At 40.1% G+C, this 16882-nt stretch overlaps 1 protein-coding gene across 3 annotated transcripts in view; it reads left to right on the forward strand.

Annotated features, from left to right (window-relative positions):
- GUF1 (GTP binding elongation factor GUF1) overlaps positions 1-16882 on the forward strand; it is a 250370-nt gene that overhangs the window by 135164 nt on the left and 98324 nt on the right. For all 3 annotated transcript variants that reach the window (XM_053703997.1, XM_053703999.1, XM_053703998.1), the window contains exons 11-12: positions 11512-11635; positions 12553-12685. In XM_053703997.1, the coding sequence (XP_053559972.1) occupies positions 11512-11635; positions 12553-12685 (257 nt within the window). The remainder of the gene's footprint in view (positions 1-11511; positions 11636-12552; positions 12686-16882) is intronic.

The following is a 16882-nucleotide window of genomic DNA, read 5'->3' on the forward strand; positions in this document are numbered from 1 at the left end:
TTTCCCGCCTTTAGTTCTTCTGCCAAGAGTGTTCTCAAAGATCATCATGGAGCAATCATTTGTGTTGCTGGTGGCTCAAGCATGGCCTCACAGGTTTTGGTATGTGGATCTTGTTCGGATGTCCAGTTGTCAACCTTGGCCACTTCCATTAAGGCCGGACCTTCTGTCTCAAGGTCCGTTTTTCCATCAGGATCTCAAATCATTAAATTTGAAGGTATAGCTTAGTGCTTAGTCATAGAGATTTCTCTGATTTTGTGATTAATACTATGTTGCAGACTCGTAAATCTGTTTCTAGAAAGACTTATTATCGAGTTTGGAAGACTTACATTTCATGGTGTTCCTCTCATAAATTCTCCTGGCATTCTTTTAGAATTCCTAGAATTTTACAGTTTCTTCAGGATGGTTTGGATAAGGGTTTGTCTGCAAGTTCCTTGAAGGGACAAATCTCTGCTCTTTCTGTTTTATTTCACAGAAAGATTGCTAAGCTTCCTGATATTCACTGTTTCATTTGGTTCATATCAAGCCTGTCATTAAATCAATCTCTCCTCCTTGGAGTCTTAATTTGATTTTGAAGGCTTTACAGGCTCCTCCATTTGAGCCTATGCATTCTTTGGACAGTAAACTACTTTCTAGCAAAGTGTTGTTTCTTTGGGCCATCTCATCTGCTAGAAGAGTTTCTGAATTATCTGCTCTCTCTTGTGAATCTACTTTTCTAATTTTTCATCAGGATAAGGCAGTTTTGAGGACTTCATTTAAATTCTTACCTAAGGTTGTGAATTCTAACAACATTAATAAATTGAAAATAAATAACATTAATAAATTGAGAAATTGTTGTCCCTTCCTTGTTTCCTAATCCTAAGAATTCTTTAGAGAGATCTTTACATTCTTTGGATGTGGTGAGAGCTCTGAAATATTATGTGAAGCTACTAAAGATTTCAAGAAGACTTCTAGTCTATTTGTTATCTTTTCTGGTCCTAGGAAAGGTCAGAAGGCTTCTGCCGTTTCCTTGGCATCGTGGTTAAAGCTTTTGATACATCAAGCTTTTTTGGAGTCAGGTCAAGCCCCACCTCAGAGAATTACAGCTCATTCTACTAGATCAGTTTCCACTTCTTGGGCTTTTAAGAATGAAGCTTCAGTTGATCAGATTTGTAAAGCAGCAATTTGGTCTTCTTTGCATACATTTACTAAATTCTACCGTTTTGATGTATTTGCTTCTTCGGAAGCAGTTTTTGGTAGAAAAGTTCTTCAGGCAGCTGTTTCAGTTTGATTCTTCTGCTTCTGCTTATGTTTTAAGTTTTTTCCTTTCATTTATGACAGGGATGTCCAAACTTTGCTCTCCAGAGGTTTTGGAACTACATTTCCCATGATGCTCAGCTAGATAAAATGCTGGCTGAGCATCATCGGAAATGTAGTTCCAAAACCTCTGGAGAGCAAAGTTTGGACACCCCTGATTTATGAGAATAAACTTATATTTTGGGTTGTGAATTAATTTTCTTCAGCGGAAAATGGCTTTTTTATTTTATCCCTCCCTCTCTAGTGACTCTTGCGTAGAGTTCCACATCTTGGGTATTGCTATCCCATACGTCACTAGCTCATGGACTCTTGCCAATTACATGAAAGAAAACATAATTTATGTAAGAACTTACCTGATAAATTCATTTCTTTCATATTGGCACGAGTCCATGAGGCCCACCCTTTTTATGGTGGTTATGATTTTTTTGTATAAAGCACAATTATTTCTAAATTCTTTTGTTTATGATTTTTACTCCTTTCTTTATCACCCCACTACTTGGCTATTCGTTAAACTGAATTGTGGGTGTGGTGAGGGGTGTATTTATAAGCATTTTGAGGTTTGGGAAACTGCCCCTCCTGGTAGGATTGTATATCCCATACGTCACTAGCTCATGGACTCTTGCCAATATGAAAGAAATACATTTATCAGGTAAGTTCTTACATAAATCATGTTTTCTCTTGCAAGGTGTATCCAGTCCACGGATCATCCATTACTTGTGGGATATTCTCATTCCCAACAGGAAGTTGCAAGAGGACACCCACAGCAGAGCTGTTATATAGCTCCTCCCCTAACTGCCATATCCAGTCATTCTCTTGCAACTCTCAACACGCATGGAGGTAGTAAGAGAGAGTGGTAAAAAATAGTTAGTTTATTTTCTTCAATCAAAACTTTGTTATTTTAAATGGTACCGGAGTTGTACTGTTTTATCTCAGGCAGAAGTAGAAGAAGAATCTGCCTGAGTTTTCTATGATCTTAGCAGGTTGTAACTAAGATCCATTGCTGTTCTCACATATGTCTGAGGAGTGAGGTAACTTCAGCGGGAGAATGACATGCAGTTTATTCTGCTAATGAGGTATGTGCAGTTATAATTTTTTCTAGGATTGGAAATGCTAGAAAATGCTGCTGATACTGAATTAATGTAAGTTAAGCCTGAATACAGTGATTTAATAACGACTGGTATCATGCTTACTCTCAGGGGTATTACCCTTATATAAATACAATATAAAACGTTTGCTGGCATGTTTAATCGTTTTTATATGTGTGTCTGGTGATAAAAATTATTGGGGCCTAATTTTTTCCACATGGCTGGCTTTATTTTGGCCTAGTAACAGTTTCCTGAAGCTTTCCACTGTTGTAGTATGAGTGGGAGGGGCCTATTTTAGCGCTTTTTTGCGCAGTTAAAATTACAGACTGAGACATCCAGTTTTCCTCAGAAGTCCCCTGAATGCTGCAGGACATCTCAAAAGGGCCTAAAGTCGTTTATTGGTGAAGGTATGGCCACAGCAAAGCTGTGGCAGTTGATTGTGACGGTTTAAAAACGTTTATGTCGTTTTTTTTTATCTGTTTTTTTAACTAAGGGGTTAATCATCCATTTGCAAGTGGGTGCAATGCTCTGTTAGCTTATTATACACACTGTAAACATTTAGTTTGTGTAACTGCCTTTTTTCACTGTTTTTCAAATTCTGACAATTTGTTTCTCTTAAAGGCACAGTACGGTTTTTTTATATTTGCTTTTTAACTTGATTTAAAGTGTTTTCCAAGCTTGCTAGTCTCATTGCTAGTCTGTACATACATGTCTGACATAGAGGAAACTCCTTGTTCATTATGTTTAAAAGCCATGGTGGAACCCCCTCTTAGAATGTGTACCAAATGTAATGATTTCACTTTAAGCAATAAAGATCATATTCTGTCTTTAAAAAATTTATCACCAGAGGATTCTGACGAGGGGGAATTTATGTCGACTAACTTTCCCCACGTGTCGGATCCTTTTACTCCCGCTCAAGGGACTCGCGCTCAAATGGCGCCAAGTACATCTAGGGCGCCCATGGCGATTACTTTACAAGACATGGCGGCAGTCATGGATAATACACTGTCAGCGGTATTAGCCAGACTACCTGAATTTAGAGGAAAGCGAGATAGCTCTGGGGTTAGACGAAATACAGAGCATACTGACGCTTTAAGAACCATGTCTGATACTGCCTCACAATATGCAGAAGCTGAGGAAGGAGAGCTTCAGTCTGTGGGCGATATTTCTGACTCAGGAAAGATACCTGATTCTGATATTTCTACATTTAAATTTAAGCTTGAACACCTCCTCGTATTGCTTGAATGACTGTGACACAATTGCAGTGCCAGAGAAATTGTGTAGACTGGATAAATACTTTGCAGTGCCGGTGTGTACTGATGTTTTTCCAATACCTAAAAGGTTTACAGAAATTATTACTAAGGAATGGGATAGGCCAGGTGTGCCGTTCTCTCCACCTCCTATTTTTAGAAAAATGTTTCCTATAGACGCCACCACACGGGACTTATGGCAGACAGTCCCTAAGATGGAGGGAGCAGTTTCTACTCTTGCAAAGCGTACTACTATCCCTGTCGAGGACAGTTGTGCTTTTTCAGATCCAATGGATAAAAAATTAGGTTACCTTAAGAAAATGTTTATTCAACAAGGTTTTATCCTACAGCCCCTTGCATGCATTGCTCCTGTCACTGCTGCTGCGGCGTTCTGGTTTGAGTCTCTGGAAGAGGCTTTACAGGTAGCGACTCCATTGGATGACATACTTGGCAAACTTAGAGCACTTAAGATAGCCAATTCTTTTGTTTCTGATGCCATTGTTCATTTGACTAAACTAACGGCTAAGAATTCTGGTTTTGCTATACAGGCGCGTAGGGCGCTGTGGCTTAAATCATGGTCAGCTGACGTGACTTCAAAATCTAAGCTGCTTAACATTCCCTTGAAGGGGCAGACCCTATTTGGGCCTGGTTTGAAGGAGATTATTGCTGATATCACTGGAGGAAAAGGTCATGCCCTTCCTCAGGACAGGTCCAAATCAAGGGCCAAACAGTCTAATTTTCGTACCTTTCGAAACTTCAAGGCAAGTACGGCATCAACTTCCTCTAATGCAAAACAAGAGGGAACTTTTGCTCAGTCCAAGATGGACTGGAGGCCAAACCAGACCTGGAACAAAGGTAAGCAGGCTAAAAAGCCTGCTGCTGCCTCTAAGACAGCATGAAGGAACGGCCCCCTATCCGGTAACGGATCTAGTAGGGGGCAGACTCTCACTCTTCGCTCAGGCGTGGGCAAGAGATGTTCAGGATCCCTGGGCGTTGGAAATGATATCCCAGGGATATCTTCTGGACTTCAAGGCTTCCCCCCCAAAAGGGAGATTTCACCTTTCACAATTATCTGCAAACCAGGTAAAGAGAGAGGCATTCTTACACTGTGTACAAGACCTCCTAGTTATGGGAGTGATCCATCCAGTTCCAAAGGAGGAACAGGGACAGGGTTTTTACTCAAATCTGTTTGTGGTTCCCAAAAAAGAGGGAACCTTCAGACCAATTTTGGATCTAAAGATCTTAAACAAATTCCTCAGAGTTCCATCATTCAAGATGGAAACTATTCGTACCATCCTACCTATGATCCAGGAGGGTCAATATATGACTACAGTGGATCTAAAGGATGCTTATCTTCACATTCCGATACACAAAGATCATCATCGGTTTCTCAGGTTTGCCTTTCTGGACAGGCATTACCAGTTCGTAGCTCTTCCTTTTGGATTAGCTACAGCCCCAAGAATCTTCACGAAGGTTCTAGGGTCGCTTCTGGCGGTCCTAAGGCCGCGGGGTTTATCAGTGGCCCCTTATTTAGACGACATCCTGATACAGGCGTCAAACTTCCAAATTGCCAAGTCTCATACGGACATAGTACTGGCATTTCTGAGGTCACTTGGGTGGAAAGTGAACGAGGAAAAGAGTTCTCTATCCCCACTCACGAGAGTTTCCTTCCTAGGGACTCTGATAGATTCTATTGAAATGAAAATTTACCTGACGGAGTCCAGGTTATCAAAGCTTCTAAATTCCTGCTGTGTTTTTCATTCCATTCCGCGCCCTTCGGTGGCTCAGTGCATGGAAGTAATCGGCTTAATGGTAGCGGCAATGGACATAGTGCCGTTTGCACGCTTACATCTCAGACCGCTGCAACTATGCATGCTCAGTCAGTGGAACGGGGATTACACAGATTTGTCCCCTCAACTAAATCTGGATCAAGAGACCAGGGATTCTCTTCTCTGGTGGCTATCTCGGGTCCATCTGTCCAAAGGTATGACCTTTCGCGGGCCAGATTGGACAATTGTAACAACAGACGCCAGCCTTCTAGGTTGGGGTGCAGTCTGGAACTCCCTGAAGGCTCAGGGATCGTGGACTCAGGAGGAGACACTTCTTCCAATAAATATTCTGGAACTGAGAGCGATATTCAATGCTCTTCAGGCTTGGCCTCAGTTAGCAACTCTGAGGTACATTAGATTTCAGTCGGACAACATCACGACTGTGGCTTACATCAATCATCAAGGGGGAACAAGAAGTTCCTTAGCGATGTTAGAAGTCTCAAGGATAATTCATTGGGCAGAGATTCACTCTTGCCACCTATCAGCTATCCATATCCCAGGTGTAGAGAACTGGGAGGCGCATTTCCTAAGTCGTCAGACTTTTCACCCGGGGGAGTGGCAACTCCACCCGGAGGTATTTGCTCAGCTGACTCAGCTATGGGGCATTCCAGAGTTGGATCTGATGGCATCCCGTCAGAACACCAAACTTCCTCTTTACGGATCAAGGTCCAGGGACCCCAAGGCGGCATTGATAGATGCACTAGTAGCGCCTTGGTCCTTCAAGCTGGCCTATGTCTTTCCACCGTTTTCTCTTCTGCCTCGGCTGGTAGCCAGAATCAAACAGGAGAAGGCCTCGGTAATTCTGTTAGCCCCTGCGTGGCCACGCAGGACTTGGTATGCAGACCTAGTGGACATGTCATCTGTCCTACCATGGACACTGCCAATGAGGCAGAATCTTCTAATTCAGGGTCCATTCAAGCATCCAAATCTAGTTTCTCTGCAGCTGACTGCTTGGAGATTGAACGCTTAATTTTATCCAAGCGTGGGTTCTCTGAATCAGTCATAGATACTCTGATCCAAGCTAGAAAACCTGTCACCAGGAAAATTTACCATAAGATATGGCGAAAATATCTTTGTTGGTGTGAATCCAAGGGTTACTCGTGGAGTAAAATTAGGATTCCAAGAATATTGTCTTTTCTCCAAGAAGGATTGGAGAAAGGTTTATCAGCTAGTTCCTTAAAGGGGCAGATATCCGCTCTGTCGATCCTTTTACACAAACGTCTGGCAGCAGTACCAGATGTTCAAGCGTTTGTACAGGCGTTAGTCAGAATCAAGCCTGTCTATAAACCTGTGGCTCATCCATGGAGTCTAAATTTAGTTCTTTCAGTTCTTCAAGGGGTTCTGTTTGAACCTTTACATTCCATAGATATTAAGTTATTATCTTGGAAAGTTTTGTTTTTGGTAGCTATAACTTCTGCTCGAAGAGTTTCTGAATTGTCTGCTTTGCAGTGTAATTCGCCCTATCTGGTGTTCCATGCAGATAAGGTGGTTTTGCTATCCAAACCTGGTTTTCTTCCTAAAGTGGTTTCTAATAAGAACATTAACCAGGAAATCATTGTTCCTTCTCTGTGTCCTAAACCAGCTTCTAAGAAGGAACGGCTTTTACACAATCTTGATGTGGTTCGTGCTTTGAAATTCTATTTACAAGCAACTAAGGATTTCAGACAAACATCATCTTTGTTTGTTGTCTATGCTGGTAAGAGGAGAGGTCAAAAAGCTACGGCTACCTCTCTTTCCTTCTGGTTGAAAAGCATCATCCGATTGGCTTATGAGGCTGCTGGACAGCAGCCTCCTGAACGAATTACAGCTCATTCCACCAGAGCTGTGGCTTCCACTTGGGCCTTCAAGAATGAGGCTTCTGTTGAACAGATTTGTAAGGCAGCGACGTGGTCTTCACTGCATACTTTTGCCAAATTTTACAAATTTGATACTTTTGCTTCTTCGGAGGCTATTTTTGGGAGAAAGGTTTTGCAAGCAGTGGTGCCTTTCCGTTTAGGTGACCTGACTTGTTCCCTCCCTTCATCCGTGTCCTAAAGCTTTGGTATTGGTATCCCACAAGTAAGGATGAATCCGTGGACTGGATACACCTTGTAAGAGAAAACATAATTTTTGCTTACCTGATAAATTACTTTCTCTTACGGTGTATCCAGTCCACGGCCCGCCCTGGCATTTAAGTCAGGATAAAAAATTTTTGTTTAAAACTACAGTCACCACTGCACCCTATGGTTTCTCCTTTTTCTCCTAACCGTCGGTCGAATGACTGGGGGGGCAGAGCCTGAGGGGGAGCTATATGGACAGCTCTGCTGTGTGCTCTCGTTGCCACTTCCTGTAGGGAATGAGAATATCCCACAAGTAAGGATGAATCCGTGGACTGGATACACCGTAAGAGAAAGTAATTTATCAGGTAAGCATAAATTCAGTTTTTTCAAATAAAGATAGCAAGAGAATGAATAAAAATGTATACTAGCAGTAAATTAGAAAGTTGCTTAAAATTGAATGCTCTAGCTGAATCATGAAAGTTTAATTTTGACTAGACTATCCCTTTAATATCAGCAAGCCAAGAAGTTCATTTTCAGGCCTGTATATTTTAATACTATATTTTACTTGTTTAATTTATAGACTCCATTTATCAAGGTTTAAGAGTTCTGGCTAAAAGAACTTTGGTTTGTAAGTATTATTATTGCATGTGTAAACCAAGTAACAGCTGGTATAGGAGTATAAAAAAAACATATTAATGCTTGAATGTCTGAGTGGAATTCACATCAAAGTTTGCAATTTTTCATTGAAAATATTTTATTTATGTAAAACTTTTATAACAGATCATTTTTCACCAGCCTGACAAAGGCATGAAAATGGCAAGCCTCTCTTGTTTTCTGCAATAATCTGTGCATCTGGGGAAGTGCAGTGCACATGACAACATGTGTGTTATTTATGCTATTGTGCGTGATTTTGATTAGGGCTTTTTTTAAAAAAACATTTCTCAAATAATTGCCTCCTAGTTGATTTTGAATAGGGCTGTATGTCAGTGTGATGTATTGAGAAGTGAGGAATGATATGTATTCACTCAGCACACTAGAAGCAGTCACCGAACACGTTGATTTTTCTGTTAATGCCCTTGGGCTGCTTAGAAATCAAGAATATTGCAGAAGAGCCAGGACAAACCTTCTGTAGTGGGTGTTACCATTCCGAAGGTGGGCAGATCTCTATGGAAAAAAAAGTTTTCCCCCCCCACTACTAATATATTGCAAATGTGTTTACAAGCTGTTAGACCCTTGTCATTAAATTCTTCTTTATAAGAAAACTAATAGTCCCACCAGCACCAATGTAAAGCAGTGATGTGCAAGCTGTTAGACCCTTGTCATTAAATTCTTCTTTATAAGAAAACTAATAGTCCCACTAGCACCAACGTAAAGCAGTGATGTGCAAGCTGTTAGAGCCACTGCTCAGGAATACATATTTCACAAACTCTGCAGAAGATGGCAGCACCATCAGATGGTAAAGTTCTTATACCTTTATTGGTCCCAGGAAGCACAAAACATGATGCCTCAGGCTCACTTGCCCTGAATCATATGGTCCATATAATTAAGGTCAAGTGAGCCCGAAACAACATATTTTGTGCTTACTGGGACTAATAAAGGTATAAGAACTTTACCATCTGATGGTGCTGCTAATTCTTCTTTATATCGTCTTTTAAAATAATATCAATTGATAATCTACTTATAATTATTGCCTTACTACTGTTTTAAAACCAGAAACATTCTTTTTAATTTAATTTTTGAAAAACCAGCGAGTCATGCAAAAGCGCTTTTAGATAAATGTATTATGGTTACAGGACAATAGATATCTTTATCTATTGCAGCAAGCACTTATCGTGTATTACGCGTTTCGGCCCACAAGCTTTACTCATAGATCACTAGATCACTAACAGTAAACATATACCTAAACACTAATTCTATTGGATGCTTGTTACAATCAATTAACATAGAAGTGAACAGACTTTAAGGGACATTCCAGTCAAAATGTAAATGCACATAGATTTATTACATATTTGAATAGAAACATATTTGCAATATACATCAATTGGCAAAAATGCTTCTAGTAAGAGCTATCACTGTTATAGAGTTAACATTTTTCTCTGCACATGCATGTGAAGAATAGCTAGATATTGTCACTGCACCCACATATTAATAATTACAGCTGTTCAGATCACCAGTGGGGCTTGTATCATGTCAGCAATTAACAAAGTAAGTCATTACCAGATGGTATAAGCACCTTAGGCTCTCTGAGCAAGTGTTGTATTTAAAATGCTGGTGCATGGTGAATACTTAAATACACTTTTGAAGCAGTTTTATCTTTTTTAAGAAGCATTTGTGCTAACGCATGTATATTACAAAATTGCTTGTGTTCAATACCGAAATGCACCCATGTGGTTTCCAATTTTGGCTGGAATATCCCTTTAAAGAGACAAAACCCTTTATCCTATTTGAAGGTTTTCGATTATTTGTGAATCAAATATATGTATCTTTAAGTTATCTTAACACCATCACAATATATTAATAACTCATAGGGTATAGTGGATACGTAAATATAATATAACTATTATACGTAATAACAATCACACTTTAATAGGATTTCTATGGAGAATTCTTACTATCCCTGAAAAGAGAAATTTGGGCTCAAAACAGCTCATAACTACATATCCTATGTGTTCTATGTGAGCTTTACAGAAAGGAATAATACAATTATGAAAAAATAAATAAAAGAAAGAGAAAAGTTTATTTGAATTCCCAAAAATTAATTGCATCACCTGCTATATTCAGACCTTTAGGTCTCTGTGTTTGTAATTGGAAGATCCAAAAAGCCTCTCTGTAAAGCAATCTGCTTATTCTGTCTCCTCTTTTTAAGTTGCCCGATTCACATTAGTTAGATCATTTAAATCTCTTTCTTTAAAAGTTTAATTTTCTGTTTTTTTTCTCAGCTTCTTTTTAGTAATTTGTATTTATTTTTTTATTTTGCTTTGGTAAACTGCGTATTTTCTAGCTCTTTTGTAATCTGCACTGCAAAAGTAACCGTATTTCAGACGCAAGCCAGGATTTGTTAACTGTAGAAAAAAAGCAAACCTCTAGTGATTAAAAACTTTTTTTACCACACTTTGTGAGACAGCTAAGGAATGCTGAACTAAGGAAATTATTTGTGCTTTGTAAAGAAATTAAATAATTGATGTCATGTCCTCTTTAATGTTGCCTTTCAAATTTTTACTCTTTTCCCCAGCTCAGGGATGCCCTGAAAAGCATCTTAAAATAGTACTGTTTTTAATCATATGTATAAACACAAATGCAAAAAAAACAACCTTCCTGGTTTGAATTGTGTTATTGTTACTTAATAGTTGATGCACAAGTTATAGTCTTCAGCTCATAAAGTGGTTTAAAAAAAAAAAGAAAGAAAAAAGCGTTTTTCCAGGTGGACATACATTATAACAAAGGAGCAGGATAGGGGGCTTAAACCCTTTCACTAACAGTGTCGTGTAAAGAAAAGGGTCACAAATTTGTAACGTTCTGTCTTTAAAAAACGTAAAAGCTCTCGTGCTTGAGAACGACCTATTACTATCTTCATACACTAAGAAACAAAATCTAAGACCTGGAGCGAGGAAGATGGTATACAGAAGAAGCGGAATTTTACTTCTTCTTTATCAAGCTGCAACGGACAGGGACAGTTGGTGGAATTCAGCATTGCACAAGAGCGCTATTTTGTGCTCTTGTGCAATGCTGCTTGTGCACAGCCAATCACGTGCGGGCAGGAGCTGTCAATCTCCCTGGTCGGACGAGACCGTGGAGTTTGAAATTCTACACCTATTAGGTGGAGAAGAGTTAGGGAAGCAGCGGTCTGATAAAGAAGGCAGGTTAAGCCTTTGATAAATCGACACCTTAATTTAAGGCAACTACATACTCTAGTAATAGTTCTCATTGTGTCACAAAGGAATATACCATATACCAGATATTATGCCATGCATTTTGCTAATCCTAAACTTTTATTATTTATTTTTATTCCTAAAAGGCATGTATCCAGTTGATCAATCAGAATATAACAACTTGAAAAGTGCTTTAGAAAAACTTACCTTAAATGACCCTAGTGTAACTGTTCATCGGGACAGCAGTCCAGCACTAGGAGCTGGATGGCGGTAAGTTACTTTGCTTTTCTATTTTAGTAATCTCTTGTATTTATAAAGCAAAATAGTAATAAATGTTGCAACCCTTTAACAAAGGTTAGAGAGATTATATCATTTGGTGATAATTAAGATGACTGCTATATTTAACCAAACTCAAATAAACATAAGATGAGGATAAAGCGTAATATCATAGTTGAAACTGGCAAAGAAAATATACTCAATAATATGCTCGTCAATGAAATTAAAAAAATGAGATAAAAAATGTTTATTTGGGATATTATACATTAAACCATTAAAAATATATTTTCTCTGTAATATGTTTTCTTTCATACAGGTGGTGAGAGTCTACAATCCATTACTCTTGGGAATTACTCTTCTCTACCACTAGGAGGAGGCAAAGATTCCCAAACCCCAAGAGCTCTATAAAACCCCTCCCACATTCCTTAGACTTTAATTTGCCTCTACTGGAGGTGATTGAAGAATAAAGATGAGCATTTGATTCTTGATGGAGAGGGGTTTTTAGTCTATATCGAGTCCCGGTTTCCCCTCAGAGTACAGTGTATATGGGGTATGGTTTGTGATTCTTTTTCTTTCCTAAGACATGGAGAGTCCATATTGTCATTCCAATTACTAGTGGAATATTCTCTCCTGGCCAGCAGGAGGAGGCAAAGAGCACCCCAGCAGAGCTGTTAAGTATCACTTCCCTTACCCATAACCCCCAGTCATTCTCTTTGCCTCTGTTATTGGAGGACGTGAAGATTGGTTGGAGGTATGTATGAGGTGGGAGGGTTTATATAGAGCTCTTGGGGTTTAAGAATCTCTTTGCCTCCTAACGGTAGAGAAGAGTAATTCCCAAGAGTAATAAATTGTGGACTCTCACCACCATGAATTTATCATGTAAGCATATATTATGTTTTTATTCTCCTCAGATTGGGCTTTCTTGGGCTTTTACATTTAGAGGTTTTTAACCAGCGCCTAGAGCAAGAATACAATGCATCAGTAATTATGACTGCCCCTACAGTTCCGTACAGAGCTGTTCTGTCTTCTCAGAAAATGATAAAGGTATGTGCTTATTTAAATGTATGTACTGAATATTATGTAGGATTTTTAGTTAGGACAGAATTCAACTTTCTGTTGTATTTTGAAGTTTATCTGTTTTCATGGCTGTCACATGAAACGTGTTTTGTGTCCTTTTTTTTTTCTATAAAGTTTATGGTGCTTTCATTTTTACCACTTCTGTTACTTGTGTTTTTTTTACTCATTATCAAGGGACAGTTTTTGCACTTCTTTTTCACTGTTCATATTTTGTTTGGTAAACTGACTGTATAATGTATGAGTCTGCATGAGTGGACTTTGTTTTCCAGTTGTTTCTTTTTCAGGGCAGTTTATTTTATAGCCTTATCATTCTGTCTTGTAACAGCCAAAGATAATTCAGCACCAGTGTAGTGTGCTTACTGCCAGACCTCACACCAATAGCCCACAACATATAAAAAGTCAGAGGCAGCACCACTTCAAAAACTCCAGATCTATTGAAAGTGCAACAAAGTTAAAACAGCATTGTTTCTGACACAATCAGTCCTTAATCATGCATAAATTGTTACAGATGTAGCAGACTTAAATACCTCTCTAAACCCCACCTCCTCTGACATCACAGGGAAACCTAGACTATAGTGCAAAATAACTATTGCTCTCTTAAAGTCACAGTACAAAATGTAAACACATAGGTAAATCTTCACTATCTACCATAAAATACAGGTTGTTTTTTCTCCAACATAGGTGTGTCCGGTCCACGGCGTCATCCTTACTTGTGGGATATTCTCTTCCCCAACAGGAAATGGCAAAGAGCCCAGCAAAGCTGGTCACATGATCCCTCCTAGGCTCCGCCTACCCCAGTCATTCTCTTTGCCGTTGTACAGGCAACATCTCCACGGAGATGGCTTAGAGTTTTTTAGTGTTTAACTGTAGTTTTTATTATTCAATCAAGAGTTTGTTATTTTAAAATAGTGCTGGTATGTACTATTTACTCAGAAACAGAAAAGAGATGAAGATTTCTGTTTGTATGAGGAAAATGATTTTAGCACCGTAACTAAAATCCATGGCTGTTCCACACAGGACTGTTGAGAGCAATTAACTTCAGTTGGGGGAACAGTGTGCAGTCTCTTACTGCTTGAGGTATGACACATTCTAACAAGACAATGTAATGCTGGAAGCTGTCATTTTCCCTATGGGATCCGGTAAGCCATGTTTATTAAGATAGTAAATAAGGGCTTCACAAGGGCTTATTAAGACTGTACACTTTTTCTGGGCTAAATCGATTCAATATTTAGCCTTGAGGAATCATTTATTCTGGGTATTTTGATATGATTATATCGGCAGGCACTGTTTTAGACACCTTATTCTTTAGGGGCTTTCCCTAATCATAGTCAGAGCCTCATTTTCGCGCCGGTATGGCGCACTTGTTTTTGAGGACAGCATGGCATGCAGCTGCATGTGTGTGGAGCTCTGATACATAGAAAAGTCTTTCTGAAGGCATCATTTGGTATCGTATTCCCCTTTGGGCTTGGTTGGGTCTCAGCAAAGCAGATTCCAGGGACTGTAAAGGGGTTAAATATAAAAACGGCTCCGGTTCCGTTATTTTAAGGGTTAAAGCTTCCAAATTTGGTGTGCAATACTTTTAAGGCTTTAAGACACTGTGGTGAAATTTTGGTGAATTTTGAACAATTCCTTCATACTTTTTCGCAATTGCAATAATAAAGTGTGTTTAGTCTAAAATTTAAAGTGACAGTAACGGTTTTATTTTAAAACGTTTTTTGTGCTTTGTTATCAAGTTTATGCCTGTTTAACATGTCTGAACTACCAGATAGATTGTGTTCTGACTGTGGGGAAACCAAGGTTCCTTCTCATTTAACTATATGTATTTTATGTCATAAAATTTTTTTAGTAAAAATGATGCCCAAGATGATTCCTCAAGTGAGGGGAGTAAGCATGGTACTGCATCATCCCCTCCTTCGTCTACACCAGTCTTGCCCATACAGGAGGCCCCTAGTACATCTAGTGCGCCAATACTCCTTACTATGCAACATTTAACGGCTGTAATGGATAATTCTATCAAAAACATTTTAGCCAATATGCCCACTTATCAGCGAAAGCGCGACTGCTCTGTTTTAGAAAATTCTGTAGAGCATGAGAACGCTGATGATATGGTTTCTGAAGGGCCCCTACACCAGTCTGAGGGGGCCAGGGAGGTTTTGTCTGAGGGAGAAATTTCAGATTCAGGAAACATTTCTCAACAAGCTGAACCTGATGTGATTACTTTTAAATTTAAGTTGGAACATCTCCGCGCTCTGCTTAAGGAGGTGTTATCCAATTTGGATGATTGTGATTATCTGGTCATTCCAGAACCACTATGTAAAATGGAAAAGTTCTTAGAGGCCCCGGGGCCCCCCGAAGCTTTTCCTATATCCAAGCGGGTGGCGTACATTGTTAGTAAAGAATGGGACAGGCCCGGTATACCTTTAGTACCTCCCCCCATATTTATAAAATTGTTTTCCTATAGTCGACCCCAGAAAGGACTGATGGCAGACAGTCCCCAAGGTCGAGGGGGCGGTTTCTACTCTACACAAGCGCGCCACTATACCCATAGAAGATAGTTGTGCTTTCCAAGATCCTATGGATAAAAAATTAGAAGGTCTGCTAAAGATGTTTGTTCAGCAAGGTTCCCTTCTACAACCAATTGCATGCATTGTCCCTGTCACTGCAGCCGCGTGTTTCTAGTTTGATGAGCTAGGAAAGGCGATTATTAGTAATTCTTCTTCTTATGAGGAGATTATGGACAGAATTCGTGCTCTTAAATTGGCTAATTCTTTCACCCTAGACGCCACCTTGCAATTGGCTAGGTTAGCGGCGAAAAAATTCTGGGTTTGCTATTGTGGCGCAGAGCGCTTTGGTTAAAATCTTGGGCAGCGGATGCGTCTTCCAAGAACAAATTGCTTGACATTCCTTTCAAGGGGAAAACACTCTTTGGCCCTGACTTGAAAGAGATTATCTCTGATATCACTGGGGGCAAGGGCCACGCCCTTCCTCAGGATAGGTCTTTTCAAGACCAAAAATAAACCTAAGTTTCGTCCCTTTCGCAGAAACGGATCAGCCCCAAGGGCTACGTCCTCTAAGCAGGAAGGTAATACTTCTCAAGCCAATCCAGCCTGGAGACCTATGCAAGGCTGGAGCAAAGGAAAGCAGGCCAGGAAACCTGCCACTGCTACCAAGACAGCATGAAATGCGGGCCCCCGATCCGGGACCGGATCTGGTGGGGGGCAGACTCTCTCTCTTCGCTCAGGCTTGGGAAAGAGATGTTCTGGATCCTTGGGCGCTAGAAATAGTCTCCCAAGGTTATTCTCTGGAGTTCAAGGGGCTTCCTCCAAGGGGGAGGTTCCACAGGTCTCAGTTGTCTTCAGACCACATAAGAAGACAGGCATTCTTACATTGGGTAGAAGACCTGCTAAAAATGGGAGTGATTCATCCTGTTCCATTAGGAGAACAAGGGATGGGGTTCTACTCCAATCTGTTCAGACCAATCTTAGATCTCAAGATCTTGAACAAGTTTCTCAAGGTTCCATCGTTCAAGATGGAAACCATTCGAACACTTCTTCCTTCCATCCAGGAAGGTCAATTCATGACCAAGGTGGATTTCAAGGATGCGTATCTACATATTCCTATCCACAAGGAACATCATCGGTTCCTAAGGTTTGCATTCCTGGACAAGCATTTCCAGTTCGTGGCATTTTCTTTCGGATTAGCCACTGCTCCTAGGATTTTCTCATAGGTACTAGGGTCCCTTCTGGCGGTGCTAAGACCAAGGGGCATTGCTGTAGTACCTTACTTGGCCGACATTCTGATTCGAGCGTCGTCCCTTCCTCAAGTAAAGGCTCACACGGACATTGTCCTGGCCTTTCTCAGATCTCACGGATGGAAAGTGAACGTGGAAAAGAGTTCTCTATCTCCGTCAACGAGGGTTCCCTTCTTGGGAACTATAATAGACTCCTTAGAAATGAGGATTTTTCTGACAGAAGCCAGAAAAACAAAACTTCTAGACTCTTGTCGGATACTTCATTCCGTTCCTCTTCCTTCCATAGCGCAGTGCATGGAAGTGATAGGTTTGATGGTAGCGGCAATGGACATAGTTCCTTTTGTGCGCATTCATCTAAGACCATTACAACTGTTCATGCTCAGTCAGTGGAATGGGGACTATTCAGACTTGTC

Source organism: Bombina bombina, chromosome 2 (genome assembly GCF_027579735.1).
Source record: "Bombina bombina isolate aBomBom1 chromosome 2, aBomBom1.pri, whole genome shotgun sequence".
NCBI lineage: Eukaryota > Metazoa > Chordata > Amphibia > Anura > Bombinatoridae > Bombina > Bombina bombina.